A 15,367-nucleotide genomic window follows, 5' to 3' on the forward strand; every position below is an offset into this window, starting at 1 on the left:
GTATGGAACACTTGAATTCAGCATTCTGAAAGCAGCACTCAAATGGACATGCCATCATGGCAGTATAATTCTCGCTTCCCCTGGCCCCACAGGAGAGAGGGAAAACACATCTTCAATTGTTGCTTCCCCTGGCCCCAAGGGATGAGGGAAAGCATATCTCTCCTAGCCAGCCCTGACTTCTCTATATCTGCTTTTGCTGGTTCCTTTCTCCTGTTGGCTCCTGCTTTGCCTTGCTGCTGCTGCTGTTGTATTCTGGCTATTCCCTATTGCTAGCTTTTCTGCTCCTCCTCTCCACACTATTATAGCAGTTGCCGTCACCAAGATGATGGAGCAGCAGAATAATTAAGCTTCTGACAACCAGCCACCATCAGGTCATCACAGCCTGGACAAGTATAATCAGAATCAAATATTTTGGGCTCCTTGCAGAAATAGGAATCTAGAGGCCTTGCATCCACTCAATCTTATAAAAGCCAGGCCCTATAGGCTCATACAGTGTGAGGACCAAATGAGAAGTGACATGGGTGATCTGCGAGAGGCTCTCCCGATGTCTCCTTCTTTGATTAAAAGCTGTCATGGGGGGCAAGCAATTTGGATCCAGGTCATGGTACTGGTGAATAGGGGATTTCCCCGCTGCACCATTCTCCATCCTCTGTTGCCTCTCTGGAGCTATTAGTTGTGGGGGGAGGAAAGGACAGCACCAATTCAGTACGAACTTGCATTCTCCCTTCAGTGGCTCATAGCAACTTCTGCGGAGTGATTTAATGCAAGGAAATGATGAGGGGGAAAAGTTTAAAAGACCCTCCCTCTGCACTGCAGCCCCAGTCTCAAAAGCAGTGCCGCCTGGTGGCTGTTTTACACAAAGGAAATGACATCAGGGATTCTAAATTCCTGTGTCACATTTCACCTGACATTCCGCTTTAGGTCTTCCAGTGTTCAGAAATCTTACTTGACCTGAGTTATTTCAGTCATACCCTCTAGAAAAGCTTGCCATTTCTGGCATGGCAAAATCCAGGAATGATTACATAAGAAGATAAGAACAGCCCTGCTGGATCAGGCCCAAGGCCCATCTAGTTCAGCATCCTGTTGCACACAGTGGCCCACCAGATGCCTCTGGGGAGCCCACAGGCAAGAGGTATGTGCATGAACTGCTGTTGCTCCCCTGCAACTGGTATTGAGAGGCATCGTGCCACTGAGGCTAGAGATGGCCCACAGCCATCAGACTAGTAGCCATAGATAGACCTGTCCTCCATGAATCTGTCTAAGCCCCTTTTAAAACCATCCAAGCTGGTGGCCATCATCACATCCCATGGCAAGGAATTCCATAGATTAATTATGTGCGATGTGAAAAATTACTTCCGCTTGTTGGTCCTAAATTTCTCAACCTTCAGTTTCATCGGGTGACCCCTGGTTCTAGTGTTGTGAAAGAGGAAGAAAGATTTCTCTCTGTCTACCCTCTCCACTCCATGCATAATTTTATACACTTCGATCATGTCTCCCCTTAGTCGCCTCTTTTCCAAGGTAAAGAGTCCCAGATGCTGTAGCCTTGCCTCATAAGGAAGGCGCTCCAGGCCCCTGATCATTTTGGTTGCCCTCTTCTGCACCTTTTCCAGTTCTACAATATCCTTCTTAAGATATGGTGACCAAAGCTGTACACAGTATTCCAGATGTGGCCACACCATAGATTTCTATTAGGGCATTATAATATTAGCATTTTTATTTTCAACCCCCCTCCTAATGATTCCTAGCATGGAATTAGCTTTTTTCACAGCTGCCACACACTGAAATGGCACTTTCAATGAGCTGTCCACCGCGACCCCAAGATCCCTCTCCTGGTCAGTCACCGACAGCTTTACACTTGCTAACATTGAACCACATTTGCCATTTTGTCGCCCACTCCTCCAGTTTGGAGAGATCTTTTTGGAGTTCCTCACAATCCATTGTGGATTTCACTACCCTAAATAGTTTAGTGTCATCTGCAAATTTGGCCACTTCGCTGCTCACCCCAACTTCTAGATCGTTGATGAACAAGTTAAAGAGCACTGGTCCCAGTACTGATCCCTGGGGACCCCACTTGCTACCTACCTCCATTGTTAAAACTGTCCATTTATTGCTACTCTCTGTTTTTTGTCCTTCAACCAGTTACTGATCCACACATGAACCTGTCCCCTTATTCCATGACTGCTAAGTTTACTCAAGAGCCTTTGATGGGGAACTTTATCAAAAGCTTTTTGGAAGTCCAAGTATACTTTGTTAACCGGATCACCTTTATCCACATGCCTGTTGACACTCTCAAAGAACTCCAAAAGGTTAGCGAGGCAAGACTTTCCCTTGCAGAAGCCATGCTGGTTCTCCTTCAACAAGGCCTGTTCTTCTATACGTTTAACAATTTTGTCCTTAAGTATGTTTTCCATCAATTTATCTAGCACCGAAGTTAAGCTGAGCGGCCTGTAATTTCCTAGATCCCTTCTTGAAAATTTGAGTCACATTTCCAGTCCTCTGGTACAGAGCCTGATTGTAGGGATAAGTTATATATTTTTCCTAGGAGATCAGCAATTTCACATTTGAGTTCCTTCAGAATTATTGGGTGGATGCCATCTGGCTCTGGCGATTTGTTGATTTTTAGCTTTTCAAGACAGTTTAGAACGTCTTCCCTTGTCACCTCAAATTCACTCAGTTCCTCAGCCCCAAAACCTGAAAAACTCAATTCTGGTGAGGATATATGGTCAGTGTCCTCCTCTGTGAAGACAGATTCAAAGAACTCATTCAGCTTCTCTGCAATCTCCTTATCCTCCTTAATAATCCCTCTCATGTCCTTATCATCTAAGGGTCCAACTGCCTCCCTGGCAGGTTTTCTACTTCTGATATGTTTAAAGAAGTTGTTGTTATTCCCCTTGACATTTCTAGCTATATGCTCCTCAAACCCTCTCTTTGCATCCCTTATTGTGTCCTTGCATTTCTTTTGCCAGAGTTTATGTTCCTTCCTGTTCTCTTCATTTGGGCAGGACTTCCATTTTCTGAAGGAAGTCTCCTTCCCTTTAATTGCTTCCCTGACTCTACTTTTTAGCCACGCTGGCGTCCTCCTGAGCTTGGTGGTACCTTTCCTCCTTCTTGGTATACATTCCAACTGTGCTTCTAGTACTGTAGTTTTAAATAAGTTCCATGTTTTCTGGAGTGATTTGACCCTCCTGACTTTCCCTTTCAACTTCCTTCTTACCAGTCCCCTCATTTTTGAGAAGTTTCCTCTTCTGAAGTCCAGCACATCTGTGTTGGACTTCCTTGACAATTCTCCACTTGAATATATGCTGAATTGGATCACACTATGGTCACTGCTACCCACTTTGATTGTGAGGACAGGGGACAGACTCCGTTCATCCAGTGAAAACTATGAATACTGAAGGTATGTGTGTGTTTGTGTGAGCTTGTGTGTGTTTGTGTGTGTGCAGTCATGCCAGGCCAACAGACTGGCATGCCCTCTGTTGGACATTGTCAGTAGGAGTTCTGCAATGGCAAGAGAAGCCTCCAGCAGCTGGGACCTTCCTTCCTTCCTTCCTTCCTTCTAGGTGCCTGACTGGCCCTTGGGCTTATAGGATTTTATCTAGGAGGAAAGGTGTTTTTTAAAGTGTCTCTTTAAATGGCAACTGCAGCTTCCTGTGTGTGCAATGTGCTCCCTTCAGAGTAGAGAGAAAGCAACAGAGTTTGTCCTCACAGTCAAAGTAAGGAGGGGAAGGAGCAGAAATAGAGGGCAGGATTGGGGCAAGTGGGAGGGAAGGCAGAATCCAACAGGTCCAACAGCAATGTTAGATTCTTGACCCAACAAGGCATGACATGGTAATTGGGAGAGAGTGACATGACTCTTCTTTGGGTTTTTTTAAGCATGTAAAGTGGTGAAGCATGTAAAGTGGTTCTGGTAGTAGCCACCTAATGGTGCAGCAGGGAAATGACTTGACTAGCAAGCCAGAGGTGATCCCAGACTATGGGAAACACCTATATCGGGCAGCAGTGGTATAGGAAGATGCTGAAAGGCATCATCTCATACTGCATGGGAGATCCCATTGGTAAACTCGTTCTGGATTCAACCCACGGGCGTAGCAAGGTTGGAGTGGGCCAAGAGACAATATTTTAAAATGGACCCCCCCCCCCGAAGTTCAGCTCATGAAGTAAAGAAATCTTAAATAAGGCTGAGTAGTGGTAACAAAAAGCATAGTAAAATTTACACATATATATAACCTATGTGCCACAATAGAACATCATCCTAAATAATTTTTTTAAAGGTTTTGTAAATTGTGGACGATGCAAGTCATTTAATGTTACAAGAGAAAGACCTGCTATTCTGGTAGCTCCAGGTCTTAACACTCACATCAATTTCGGAGGATGAATACAACTGAAGGAAGCCCAGGCGGGTGCGCGGCTGGGGGAGTCAGTCATGTGACTTGCCTCTGGGGGGGCCCCCAAGGCAGAGGGCCCCCAGACAACTGTCTCCCCTTGCCCTGTTATAGTTACGCCCCTGATTCTACCAAAGGCAACCACAGCGCTCTGTGGTCGCCAGGACACTGACTCGACAGCACCCTTTACCTTCAAAGTGGTTCTGGTACTACAGTGTGGAGGTTCACATGAGTAGAGGGGGCCACTCTGCCCCCCACCCCAGTGCAGAAGCACTTGTTGCAACCTGGACGTGAGTTGCTGAGGGCTGTGTGACCTTCAGCAACCACTGCTGGCTCTCATGTACAGTAGCATTTCCACGTGGAGGGGTATCGGCAAAAATCACACCCACCCACCGAAGTCTCTCTGCTACAGTAGTGGCCCCACTTGCAGTGTGCTTATTTTTACTTTGCTCTGCGTAGCACACTGTTGGCAAGAATGTGGGATAGATGTAGATGTAGATTTGCACTTCCAATGGTTGACATAGGAGAGGAACTACCATAGGGTGGATGGCTCTGAAGAATCCATGCCCTTGCCTCTGGAGCCACCTCCCTGCCACAGGGGCCGCCTCACTCACCTCCCCCACCATCCGGCTTGCCAGCCACTCCCGCTGCTGCTCTCCATGGTGGTGTGCCATGGTGCTCACTCCCAGCAGCAAGCGGCACTCCTGCAGCCCACTGCTACTTCCCAGTCCTGGCTGAGAACCCGTCAGCTGGGAGTGAGGGCATGCGTGCCAGCTAGAGCACAGGCAGTAGAAGCATGCCTCCCCCATTGCTGGGAGCAGGGAGGCTGCCCACGCCACATCTCGGCCATCATCGCCACCAGGGTAGAGGGCCCTCTGCCGCTGCCATGGAAGGGCTGCCTGTGAGCGCACAGGCTGCCCATGCCCTCCCTACACCACTGGGTTGACACCGAGGTAATGGCTCAAATGTAGGTCGAAGAGCTGGTCTTGTGCTAGCAAGCATGAATTGTCTCCTTTGCTAAGCAAGATCTGCCTTGCTTTGCATATGAATGGGAGACTACACATGAACACTGTAAGACATCCCCTTAGGGGATGGGGCCACTCTGGAAAGAGCAATTGCATGCTTGCATGCAGAAGGTTCCAAGTTCCCTCCCTGGCATCTCCAAAATAGGGCTGAGAGAGACTCCTGCCTGCAACCTTGGAGAAGCCGCTGCCAGTCTGTGTAGACAATACTGAGCTAGATGGACCAATGGTCTGACTCAGTATAAGGCAGCTTCCTGAGTTCCTATCTCCTCTCTTATCATTGTGCTTTATAGGTAACATAAACTGCAGGATTTTGGAAGGGTGTGTGTGTGTCTTCCTTTTAAAGCTTGTCTTGGGAGACACGTCAAGCAGCCTAATCAAGAAACATAGGGACCATTTGTCACACCATCCTGCATCCTAGCAGATGATATACCTCTCTTTCCTGCCACAATCCTCCCTTCTCCCATCCCAACCACCCCCATACGCCAGTATTTCTTCCATAATGGAAGCTGCAGTTTGCAGAGAAGGGAACAATTACGAATTGCCTGCTGGCATGGTGCTTAATATATGATAACCATTAGTGTGTGAAGAATCTCAACCAAATGAAAATTTCCAGGTTATGAACAGCCTCGAGGGGAGGCTCTGCATGGCCCTGTTGCAGGATGGATGCCTGCAATTATTTATCACCCCACACTAAAACAAGGCAAAAATTAAGGGAATGCTCCCTGTTGAAGGTAGTAAGTAATATAAAAATTCTGATATAGATCTGGGACAATAAACAGGAGCAATAGCCTTGAAAGCTACGGAGAATTAGCAAACACCGAGCAAGGAAGAGCAACCTCTGTGTGGCTTTTTGTCACGGTGACAGGGCAAAGGCATAAATAATGCCCTGCCACCCCTATGCACTGGCACCTGTTATTAGTAATTTCATAGATCAAAGTTGTTCGAGCCTTGTTCAGCCCTCAGAACTAAAGGCAGAGGGCACTACTTGGGTAAAAGCAAGTGACATTTGCCAAGTGGTAGCAAGAGTTATATAGACCTAACTCTTCAGAACAGGAGAAGGATTCCTGGAGATCAGACCAAAGATCCATCTGATCCAAGATTCTGCTTTGTACAGTGATGTAGGAACATAGGAAGCTGCCTTCTACAGAGTCAGACCATTGGTCAATATAGCTCAGTATTGTCTACACCAGGCCTGCTCAACTTCGGCTCTCCTGCAGATGTTGGCCTACAATTCCCATAATCCCTGGCTATTGGCTACTGTGCCTGGGGATTACGGGAGTTGTTGTAAAAAAACAGCAAAGGGGCCTATGCTGAGCAGGCCTCGTCTACACAGACTGTAACCTTTCCAAGGTTACAAACAGGAGTCTCTCTCCGCCCTTCCTGGAGATCTCAGGGAATGAACCTGGGACCTTCTGCATGCAAGCATGCAGATGCTTTTCCACTGAGCTATGACTACATAGAGAAATATCTTACAGCGCTCACGTGTAGTCTCCGAAGATGCAGACCCTGTTTAGCAAAGGGGACCATTCGTGCTTGATACCTCTAAACCAGCTCTCCTCCAGATGCCCCAGGGAAACCCACAAGCAGTGCATAAAAGCAAAAGCACCCAGCAACTGGTATTATCTGGCATACTGCTCTAGATTCAGAAGTTACATATAACCATCAATGGCTAATAACTATAGGTGTTGGTAGATGCAGGAAGCACCTACCAAGACCTACATGTTGGTAGGGGATGGGCCATAGCTCAGTGGTAGAGAAGCTGTGTTGCATGCAGCAAGTCCCAGGCATTTCCTGGCATCTCCAGATCGGGCTAGGAAAGACTTCTGACTGAAACGTAGGAGAGCTGCTGGCAGTCAGTGATGGACCAATTATCTGACTTGGTATAAGGCAGCTTTAAATGTTCCTATATTCCATATCAAGCCTGGAGAAAGCAGGGGGCTGTCTACTAGGACCCTGATCCTGAATCCTGGAAGTAGGTCAGAATCTAGTAGCCATTAATAAGTCTGTCTTCATGAATTTGTCTAATCCCCTTTTAAAGCCATCCAAATTAGTGATCATCACCACTGGTGCTTCCTCATTTTCACCATAACAAAAATGGCAGGGGCACTTTCAGAGGATCTTCAAGCTCTTTCTGCCCAAAGGCTTCAGGGAGCTTATAGTCAGCAGTGGCAAAAGTGCAGACCACTAAAAAGCTGTTGTTTTTCTTCTTTAACATCAAATTTCTGCAGGCATCAGCCGGATCCTGTCATTAGGAGGTGCATTCAAAGTTTTAAAAGTGGCCAACGGGTACAGTGTTAAGGAAGACTATACTTTTAAGACCCCTGACCTGCTGCCACTGCTGTTAGGAAGCCCCCACAAAACCTTCAGGTGAAAATTGGACTACAATTCCCATCACCAAGGGGCCACTCCCATCATCAATACTGCCTGCCTGCAGGATACCAACCAGGTGGGATACCACCTTCCTGCCTGCATACCAGCCTCTCCCATCATCAAGACCTGTGGCTGTCCCTACTGATTCTCCCATCATCAAGATCCATTTTCATAAACCAAAGGTTCTCAAATTTGGGTCCCCAGATGTTGTTGGACTACAACTCCCATCATCTTCAGCCACAACAACATCTGGGAACCCAAGTCGCTATAAACGAAAAGAGTAAAGAAGTACTGTCATTTCTACTGCCTTTTAGTGGGTGTCACCAAATTATAGTACTATTGGGGGTGGGGGCAAGGCTGTTCACACAACCAAAAAGTGGATAGGGCAAGTATCCTGCCCTGGTTTGAGAGCTGCATTCCCAATATTTGGTTGTGTGGGAGCAAACAACTAGGTAGTAGGAGGGAGATGTGATTGTGCGGGAGACAGGAGCTGGGTAGGACAGCTCTTCCGCCTGTCTTGGTCAAATGATGGATATGAAAGTTGGGTAGGATAGAGCCTACCCAGCTCCTGTCTCCCACACCACCACTTCTCCCTCCACCTACTTAATTGTTTGCTCCCACACAACTGAAAATTGGGAGTGCACACAGCTCCCAAATCTAGGTAGGACACCTGCCCTATCCACTTTTCGGTTGTATGAAAGCCTTGCTGTCTATCCGGGTATTCCATGCTGTACATCTGTGGGAGAAGAACTAGTAATAGGCTGCAGTGGTGAGATTCACTCTCCCCTGCCCCAATTTCACTTTCTCTGTTTGTTTTTTTCAGCTGCTAATAGCCAAGTCCAGGACACTTGTGAGATCTGCCAGCAAAGGGATTCTGCTGGGCTTGTTGTGTCTCTGGGCTATTACTCTGTGGGTTGCCTCCTCCCTTTTGGCTGATTGTAACATAGTTTTCAATTGCTAGGAGGGGGAGTTTGTCCCCACGATACCATAAAACCAGGGGCTGTGTCAGGGGCGCAGCCAATGGTGGACTGCCAAAGCTGGCCACCAAAGGGGGCTGGTCTTTGGGGGGCAGGCTTTGGGGGTGGGACAGAGGGCTGAGGCAAGTGATGCAGATGCTTTAAGAACTTTTCTATTTATTTGTATATAAACCGCATTGGTAACTTTAGTTGAAAAGCGGTATATAAATACTCGCTGTATTCTTATTTGTGTTCATTAGACTTTGTGTAGGTATGTGTTTTGGTGGATAGGAAAGTTGGGGGGAATGTGTACACTGTCCCTGGAGTGATTCCAGTGGTGGTAGAGAATAGAGGAGGATGCGACGTTGGCAGGGTAGCAAGCCATTACAGGGGAAAGGAGATCAGAAATAGCTGCTACCCATTCAAGCTTCCCTGCCAGCTCTTTGACCTTGAGGAGCAGTACCAAACCCCCACAGAACCTCACCTTGCTTCTCTGTAATGCCAGTTCAGTTCAAAATAAAACAGAAATCATCCATGATTTGATAGTGGATGATGGAGCTGATCTGGTATGTATTAGAGAGATCTGGATGGGGGAGGCTAGTGATCCAGTTTGGGCCCAGCCTCTCCCAGCAGGATACTCTGTTGTAGAGCAGGTGAGAGGACATGGGTGGGGAGGAGGAGTGGCTGTGGTATATACGACTAATATCTCCCTTACCAGGGTTCCTGTCAGGGAACTGGCCTATACTGAATGTGTGTACCTATGTCTGGAGACCAAGAATAGACTGGGACTTCCGTTGGTATACCGTTTGCCCTGCTGCCCAACTGAGTCCTTAACTGAGCTGGCTGACTTGGTTGCAGAGCTGGTGTTGGAGTCTCCCAGACTAGTAGTTCTGTGGGACTTTAATGTTCACTTGGGAACCAATTTGTCAAGATCAGCTCAGGAGTTCAGAGCGGCCATGACAACTATGGGCCTATCCCAGGTCATCTCGGGACCAACGCACATTGCTGGTCACACTCTTGATTTAGTTTTTTGCTCTGATCAGGAAGGTGTTCTGTGGGTAGGGACTCCTGTGATTTCCCCATTGTCATGGACAGGCAATGGTTAAGGTTGGACTCACAGCTTCAACCCTCCTCCACAGGGGTGAAGGACATATTAGGATAGTTTGCCCCAAAAGGCTATTTGATCCCATAAAATTCCAAGAAGCCTTAGAAAGTTTTAAGGTTGGTTCTGCCAGCGATTCTGTTGATGCTGTGGTTCAGACTTGGAATAATGAATTCACTAGGGCAATAGACATGATTGCTCCTAAGCACCCTCTAAGCGCTTCTAAATTAGCCCCTTGGTATACTGAAGAGCTACAGGGCCTGAAGCGGCAAGGTAGACAGCTCGAGCATGTCGAGAAAGACTTGGCTCAAATCCAACAGATTACAACACAGAGTGCATTTGAAGACCTATGCTCTGGCAATGCATGCAGCATAGAAACATTACCTCAAATAACATTAGAACCAGGGGTCATTCCATGCAAGAATCCTCTAAATACCATTTACAGGGGGGAAACAGCTTGCCTGTGGGTTCCCAAGAGGCATATGGTGGGCTATTGTGTGAAACAGGATGCTGGCCTTGGGCCTGAGCCAGCAGGGCTGTTCTCATGTTTTTTGTTTTAGCACCCAGATTTCTGGAGTCACATGGCTGCAATCTCTTTCTGTCCTCACAATGAGTTTCTATTATATAACCTTGTAAGACACCTCAGAAACAGAACTACTTCCAAGATTCAGGACCAGGGTCCCAGTGGACAGCTCCCTGCTTTTCCATTAATACAGGTCTCAGGAGCTCCCTGCACCTACTAACCCCAACTGAAGATGACTTCTGCAGTTTGTGGTCTAAATCCTCTCCCTTTCCTATATTGAATCTGCTGTTCCATTCAGGTCCTAGTGCTGACTTTCTCCTGCCTCTCCACCAAGACAACAACTTCTTCAGCTCTCCAAGACGAGTGTCCCATTGTGGTCCATACCAACCTGAGTCGGTCTTCAGCTGACTCCCAGCATTCAAGTGAAGCTTAATGCGGGCAGTTTCTGTACTGTTATTCCACACAACGATTTCTCCACCAGAACTCCCTGAATTAGAAAATAAGTCAGCACAGTATTAAGAAAGGCTATATATAAAGACCAGGACGTGAATTGCAATTTTTTTAAAGGGAGAAGGAGGTTGCCAGAATGCCTTGTGCTTTGCTGACTTCATAGGCCTATGCAGAACACAAATCAGTGCAGCCCGATATCAAAATTTCTTATAGTTACGGACATCCACAAACCATATAACTGGAGTCAGCCAATATTTTGGCTGGTTTTTATTACTAGCTTTCACTTTCCTGTATTAAGTGCACATTTCAGAGTGTTTCCCATAAATGTTCACCTTCACTCAAAGCTTGGGGTCCAGCACTATCCCAGAATCCCCTTCCCATTATCCACCAAATAATGGTTTTCCATTATCCACCAAAAGGTTTAACTCAGCAATTGACTTTTAATCAAAGTGCAGGTTGGTTACAAACAGCCTCTATAATTTATAACAGTTTGACTTTGTATCTAAACTAGTAGGAGGCATTAGCTTAGTTTTCAGTTTCAAAACAAAGTACTAATGCTCATTGGCTTTCCAGAGTACATCCTGAACCTTCCAGCAGGTTAATGATCAAGATAAAGCTATGAACAGATGGGATGTCCCTCTTGGAGAGCATCTTTGGACGAAATGTAGCCTGAACTTGCCAGCAAGTGAGTCCAGGACTTTAAATCTGAAACGTGAGTGGCTACCTTGAGACAGATTTGAGTCTTATCTGAAAGCACAAACAAAACTATTCCATTATATTAGCAAAGTTTGATTTTGGGATGACAGCCTGATTATCATTAGTGGTGAACCTGTGAATTAGTAATGAATTAGATCAAATCAATACTGCCATTTTAAGCCAGAATTAAAGTTTTGATAATGGAGATAACCCATCATGATATCAGTCCACAATCAGTCCAAAATGGAGCCACGGGGGCCAATTTCAGGATTTCTTACAGTAGTGGATGTAGGAAAATGACACAGTTGGAAACTAAGTGCCTGAACTCAGACATAATTTTCCTAGTTGATATGCAACTGCATACCCTCCACTGAATCATGAATACACAGTGGGTTCATCAATTGCTGTATCATGAAATCTGTCCCAAGGGCATCCACAAGCGATCCTAGGAATATGTATCAAGCTCCTGATGTTCACACCAACAAACAAGGTTTATGGTATTACAAATAATCTCATGCTTTGGCATGTGAAACATCATTGGCTTCATTATGTAAATTCTATTTACAGAAGCCAGTGTTTGGCAGGATTCAAGTGTGTCCCCTGCTAACTGGGCAAAGAGGCACCCTTTTAACATGGTGATTCTCTTTATTTAGCAGGGGGAGAGTAACTGGCCCTATTCACCCCCAGCACAGTACCCCTCCAGTGACTGTTGCTGGTGTCCATCTTAAGTTTCTTTTTAGATTATGAGCCCTTTGGGGACAGGGGGCCATCTTTTTTTCTTTATTATTTTTCTATGTAAACTGCTTTGGAAACTTTTGTTGAAAAGTGGTATATAAATAATTGTAGTTGTCGAGATTCTGCAGAATATCAGGTGGAGGAATGACTGTCTCACTGAGTACTGGCCAAAAGGAATGTTTATAAAATGTCTAAATAGAGCTGCTAGAGCTTTCTTGAATGTCAGTAAACCATGTGACAAAATCAGGGTGCATAGATTAAGCATGTTCTTTGAGCCAGTGGAAGCATTATTCCATGGCACATAACATGTGTAGGAGGGCCTGATCCAGACTGAGGCTAGGGTGGGAGGCACAGGTTCTCAATCTAGATCGAGCCCCTGTGCATTCTGTTTGCATATTGAAAAGCAAACACACCAAGGCCACACATGACGAATTGCATATGTCTACTCTGGTCCTGACTCCGCTTTCTTTTCTCTGCCAACACGCTGCTCCTCTTAATGTTGCCTGGAAACATCCAACCTCATTGTCCAGTAAGCAGCAAGGCCAGCTTCAGGCAGCAGATCATAGCTCAGGTCATGGAATAGGCCTTGGGCAGCAAGACAGGATTCAGACAACCTGGGGCATCAGCTCACAAGAGCAGTGGTGGAACCAGCAATATACAAGCTGGATTGGAAGGCTTTTGTAATTCGCAGGGATCTCATTCTTTCCTGCTCTTCCTAGAGAAGCTCTACTTCTCTGAGACCGCTCAGTTGGCTTCAGTTGGGCAACAGCTTGCTCTGTACTCTCCCCCTCTTCCAAAAAGGTGGGGGGCAGGGACCCATCTTCACATTTTGTCCCAGGACCCACTCCAACCAATTGTTAAATTGTTTTAAGCTTTTGTATATGTTTTAATTTGTTTTATGCTATTGTTAACCGCCCAGAGATGAAAGTTTGAGGTGATGTACAAATTTGATGAATAAATATCAAATGTATTTATCCAGGGGATGGAGCCAGTCTCGGAAGAGCAAAAGCTTTCAAGTTCCCTGGATGCATATGAATGGGAGAGCACTTGATGTGTGAGCACTGTAAGATATTCCCCCTCGGTGGGGAAGAGCAGAAGGTTCCAAGTTCCCTCCCTGGCATCTCCAAGATAGACTAAGAGAGATTCCTGCCTGCAACCTTGGAGAAGCTGGTGCCAGTCTGTGAAGACAATACTGAGCTAGATAGACCAATGGTCTGACTCAGTATATGGCAGTTTCCTATGTTCCTATGTAAATAAATAACTAAACCTTGGTATGCCCCTGCTTCATAGGAAAGCCCTGAGCGGCCAAACCTGTGCTCCATTTCCAAAGCTGGTGCTCAGCCTGGGCTCGGCACTGCTTCCTTTCCTGGGGAATTGAGGGTGAGGGAAGTAATTCTAAGACAGGGACTTCCCACTAAGGGGCATCAGGTCCTCAGTGTTCCGACAAGTCTCCGCAGAAGCATTAGGCCCTGGCTGTTCTAATGCTGGTGATTCCAGGGGATTCACTGTCAGGGTAGATCTCTCTGCTGGGGCCGGCTCCCCATCATCCTCAGTCATCCTTCTCTGGGTCAGTGTCTGTACCAACCCTGAGACCCATCTGGACTTGTGCCAGGCACCTCACCCCACTGACTTGGCAGGAGTGGGTCTGTCAACACCAACTCTAAGAACTTTGGGATCTGCAGGGAAACGTCTTATGGAGGATCAGGCCCATCCTTTTCCTAGCACACTTTTCCCCTGTCCTCCCATGAAGCTCTAATTTGTCCACGTCTCATAATATGCCAAGAGCATATTAGCTAAGCCAGCCCAGGCAGCCGTAAATTCAGCCATGCATAGAGACGGCGATGGCCCAAGTCCCAATCTCGAGATGATATATTAGGCAATAAAGGTTCCACTACCCGTAACTAGAGTTTGCGGAGGTAAAAACGCTGCACATAAGATGTCGTCCTGGTGTTGAGCTCCTCCTTTCCATTCCGAAGGCTGAACCAAAAACTGAGTCAGGTTGCTCAAGCGGAAGACAGTAATCATCCTAACAAGGGAGACAAGCACAAACAAAGTGGCGCGAGTGAAGCCAGTTGGATCTGATGCTCTTGCTCAAAAAGAGAGGCCTTGGATGTTCTGTGTAGCTGCAGGCTCAGGCATCTGAAGACCAAGTTCCCATTTTCTCATTCCTTTGTCTATGTACACTGCTCTGAGTAATTTTGTTGTTGTTGAAAAGTAGTTCAGAATTGTTCATCATCATCATTATCAGAAGAAAAGCTGAATCCCCTGTTCTGTATACATTATGCTAATTGAGCAGATTTGCATATATATTTGTGCATGTTCCACAATGTATTCAGTTTCTACTAATCATTAAGAGAGAGTCTGGAAGACACAAAAAGGCCCCACACCCTGAGCACTCAGCCTGCGCTCTTGTTCACAAGGTGTGATCAATTGCCTGGCACTTTCAGTCCTATCCACACTTTCAATCCTATCCTAAAATAGATGGCTTGATGCAAACTCCCCAGCACACAGCTCTGCATATACTCTCCATGAGTGGGGACACCCCCAAAGGGCACTATGGTCAGGCAGACATTGTACATAAAACAAAACAACAGATCCAATAATGTAACCAAAAAAACAACTAGATATAGGAATGTAAATTGGATTAGAAGTGAAACAATCACATGTATGTAGTGATATGGATAAATGACATAAAGTACAACAATAAGATATAACAACCAAACATCAACAGAAATATATACGTAAGAACAACAGAACAGTATAATATTGTGAACTATGTAAACACAACAGCTTACAAGCAGCATTTGCTGTTTCAGTAAACTTTTTCAAGTGTTGAAAAAAGTTCAGTTCTTCAAAAAATGTCAATAGTGTCTTCGTTCTACTTCTATGCTGAATAGTAGATCCTTCTCAATGGGAGTCCTCAAGTCTTCTCCCACCATATGTCCATTCTAAAAAATGCCCATATTCACAAATGTATGTATTAATACTGTCATAATAATCTATTTCTTGTATGATAAACCAATGGCCTCATAGCCCATCTGTTGATGTTTGGTCATTGTATTTTATTGATCTACTTTATATCATTTATCCATATCACTATAAACATTTGATTGTTTCACTTTTAATAC

At 45.8% G+C, this 15,367-nt stretch overlaps 1 protein-coding gene across 6 annotated transcripts in view; it reads right to left on the bottom strand.

The window, feature by feature from the left end:
• The window catches only part of WDR49 (WD repeat domain 49), a 176,858-nt gene that overhangs the window by 69,057 nt on the left and 92,434 nt on the right, over positions 1 to 15,367 (bottom strand). For 5 of the 6 annotated variants that reach the window (XR_008320131.1, XR_008320132.1, XM_053312036.1 and 2 more), the window contains 2 exons: positions 14,135 to 14,265; positions 10,747 to 10,845 (listed from right to left, as the gene is read on the bottom strand). Coding sequence is in view for 4 of the 6 variants with exons in the window: in XM_053312036.1 (XP_053168011.1) it covers positions 10,747 to 10,845; positions 14,135 to 14,265 (230 nt within the window). In the remaining 2 variants the exon portion in view is untranslated. The remainder of the gene's footprint in view (positions 1 to 10,746; positions 10,846 to 14,134; positions 14,266 to 15,367) is intronic. The other variant, XM_053312038.1, reaches the window with a different exon arrangement.

This window comes from Hemicordylus capensis, chromosome 3, assembly GCF_027244095.1.
Source record: "Hemicordylus capensis ecotype Gifberg chromosome 3, rHemCap1.1.pri, whole genome shotgun sequence".
Lineage (NCBI taxonomy): Eukaryota > Metazoa > Chordata > Lepidosauria > Squamata > Cordylidae > Hemicordylus > Hemicordylus capensis.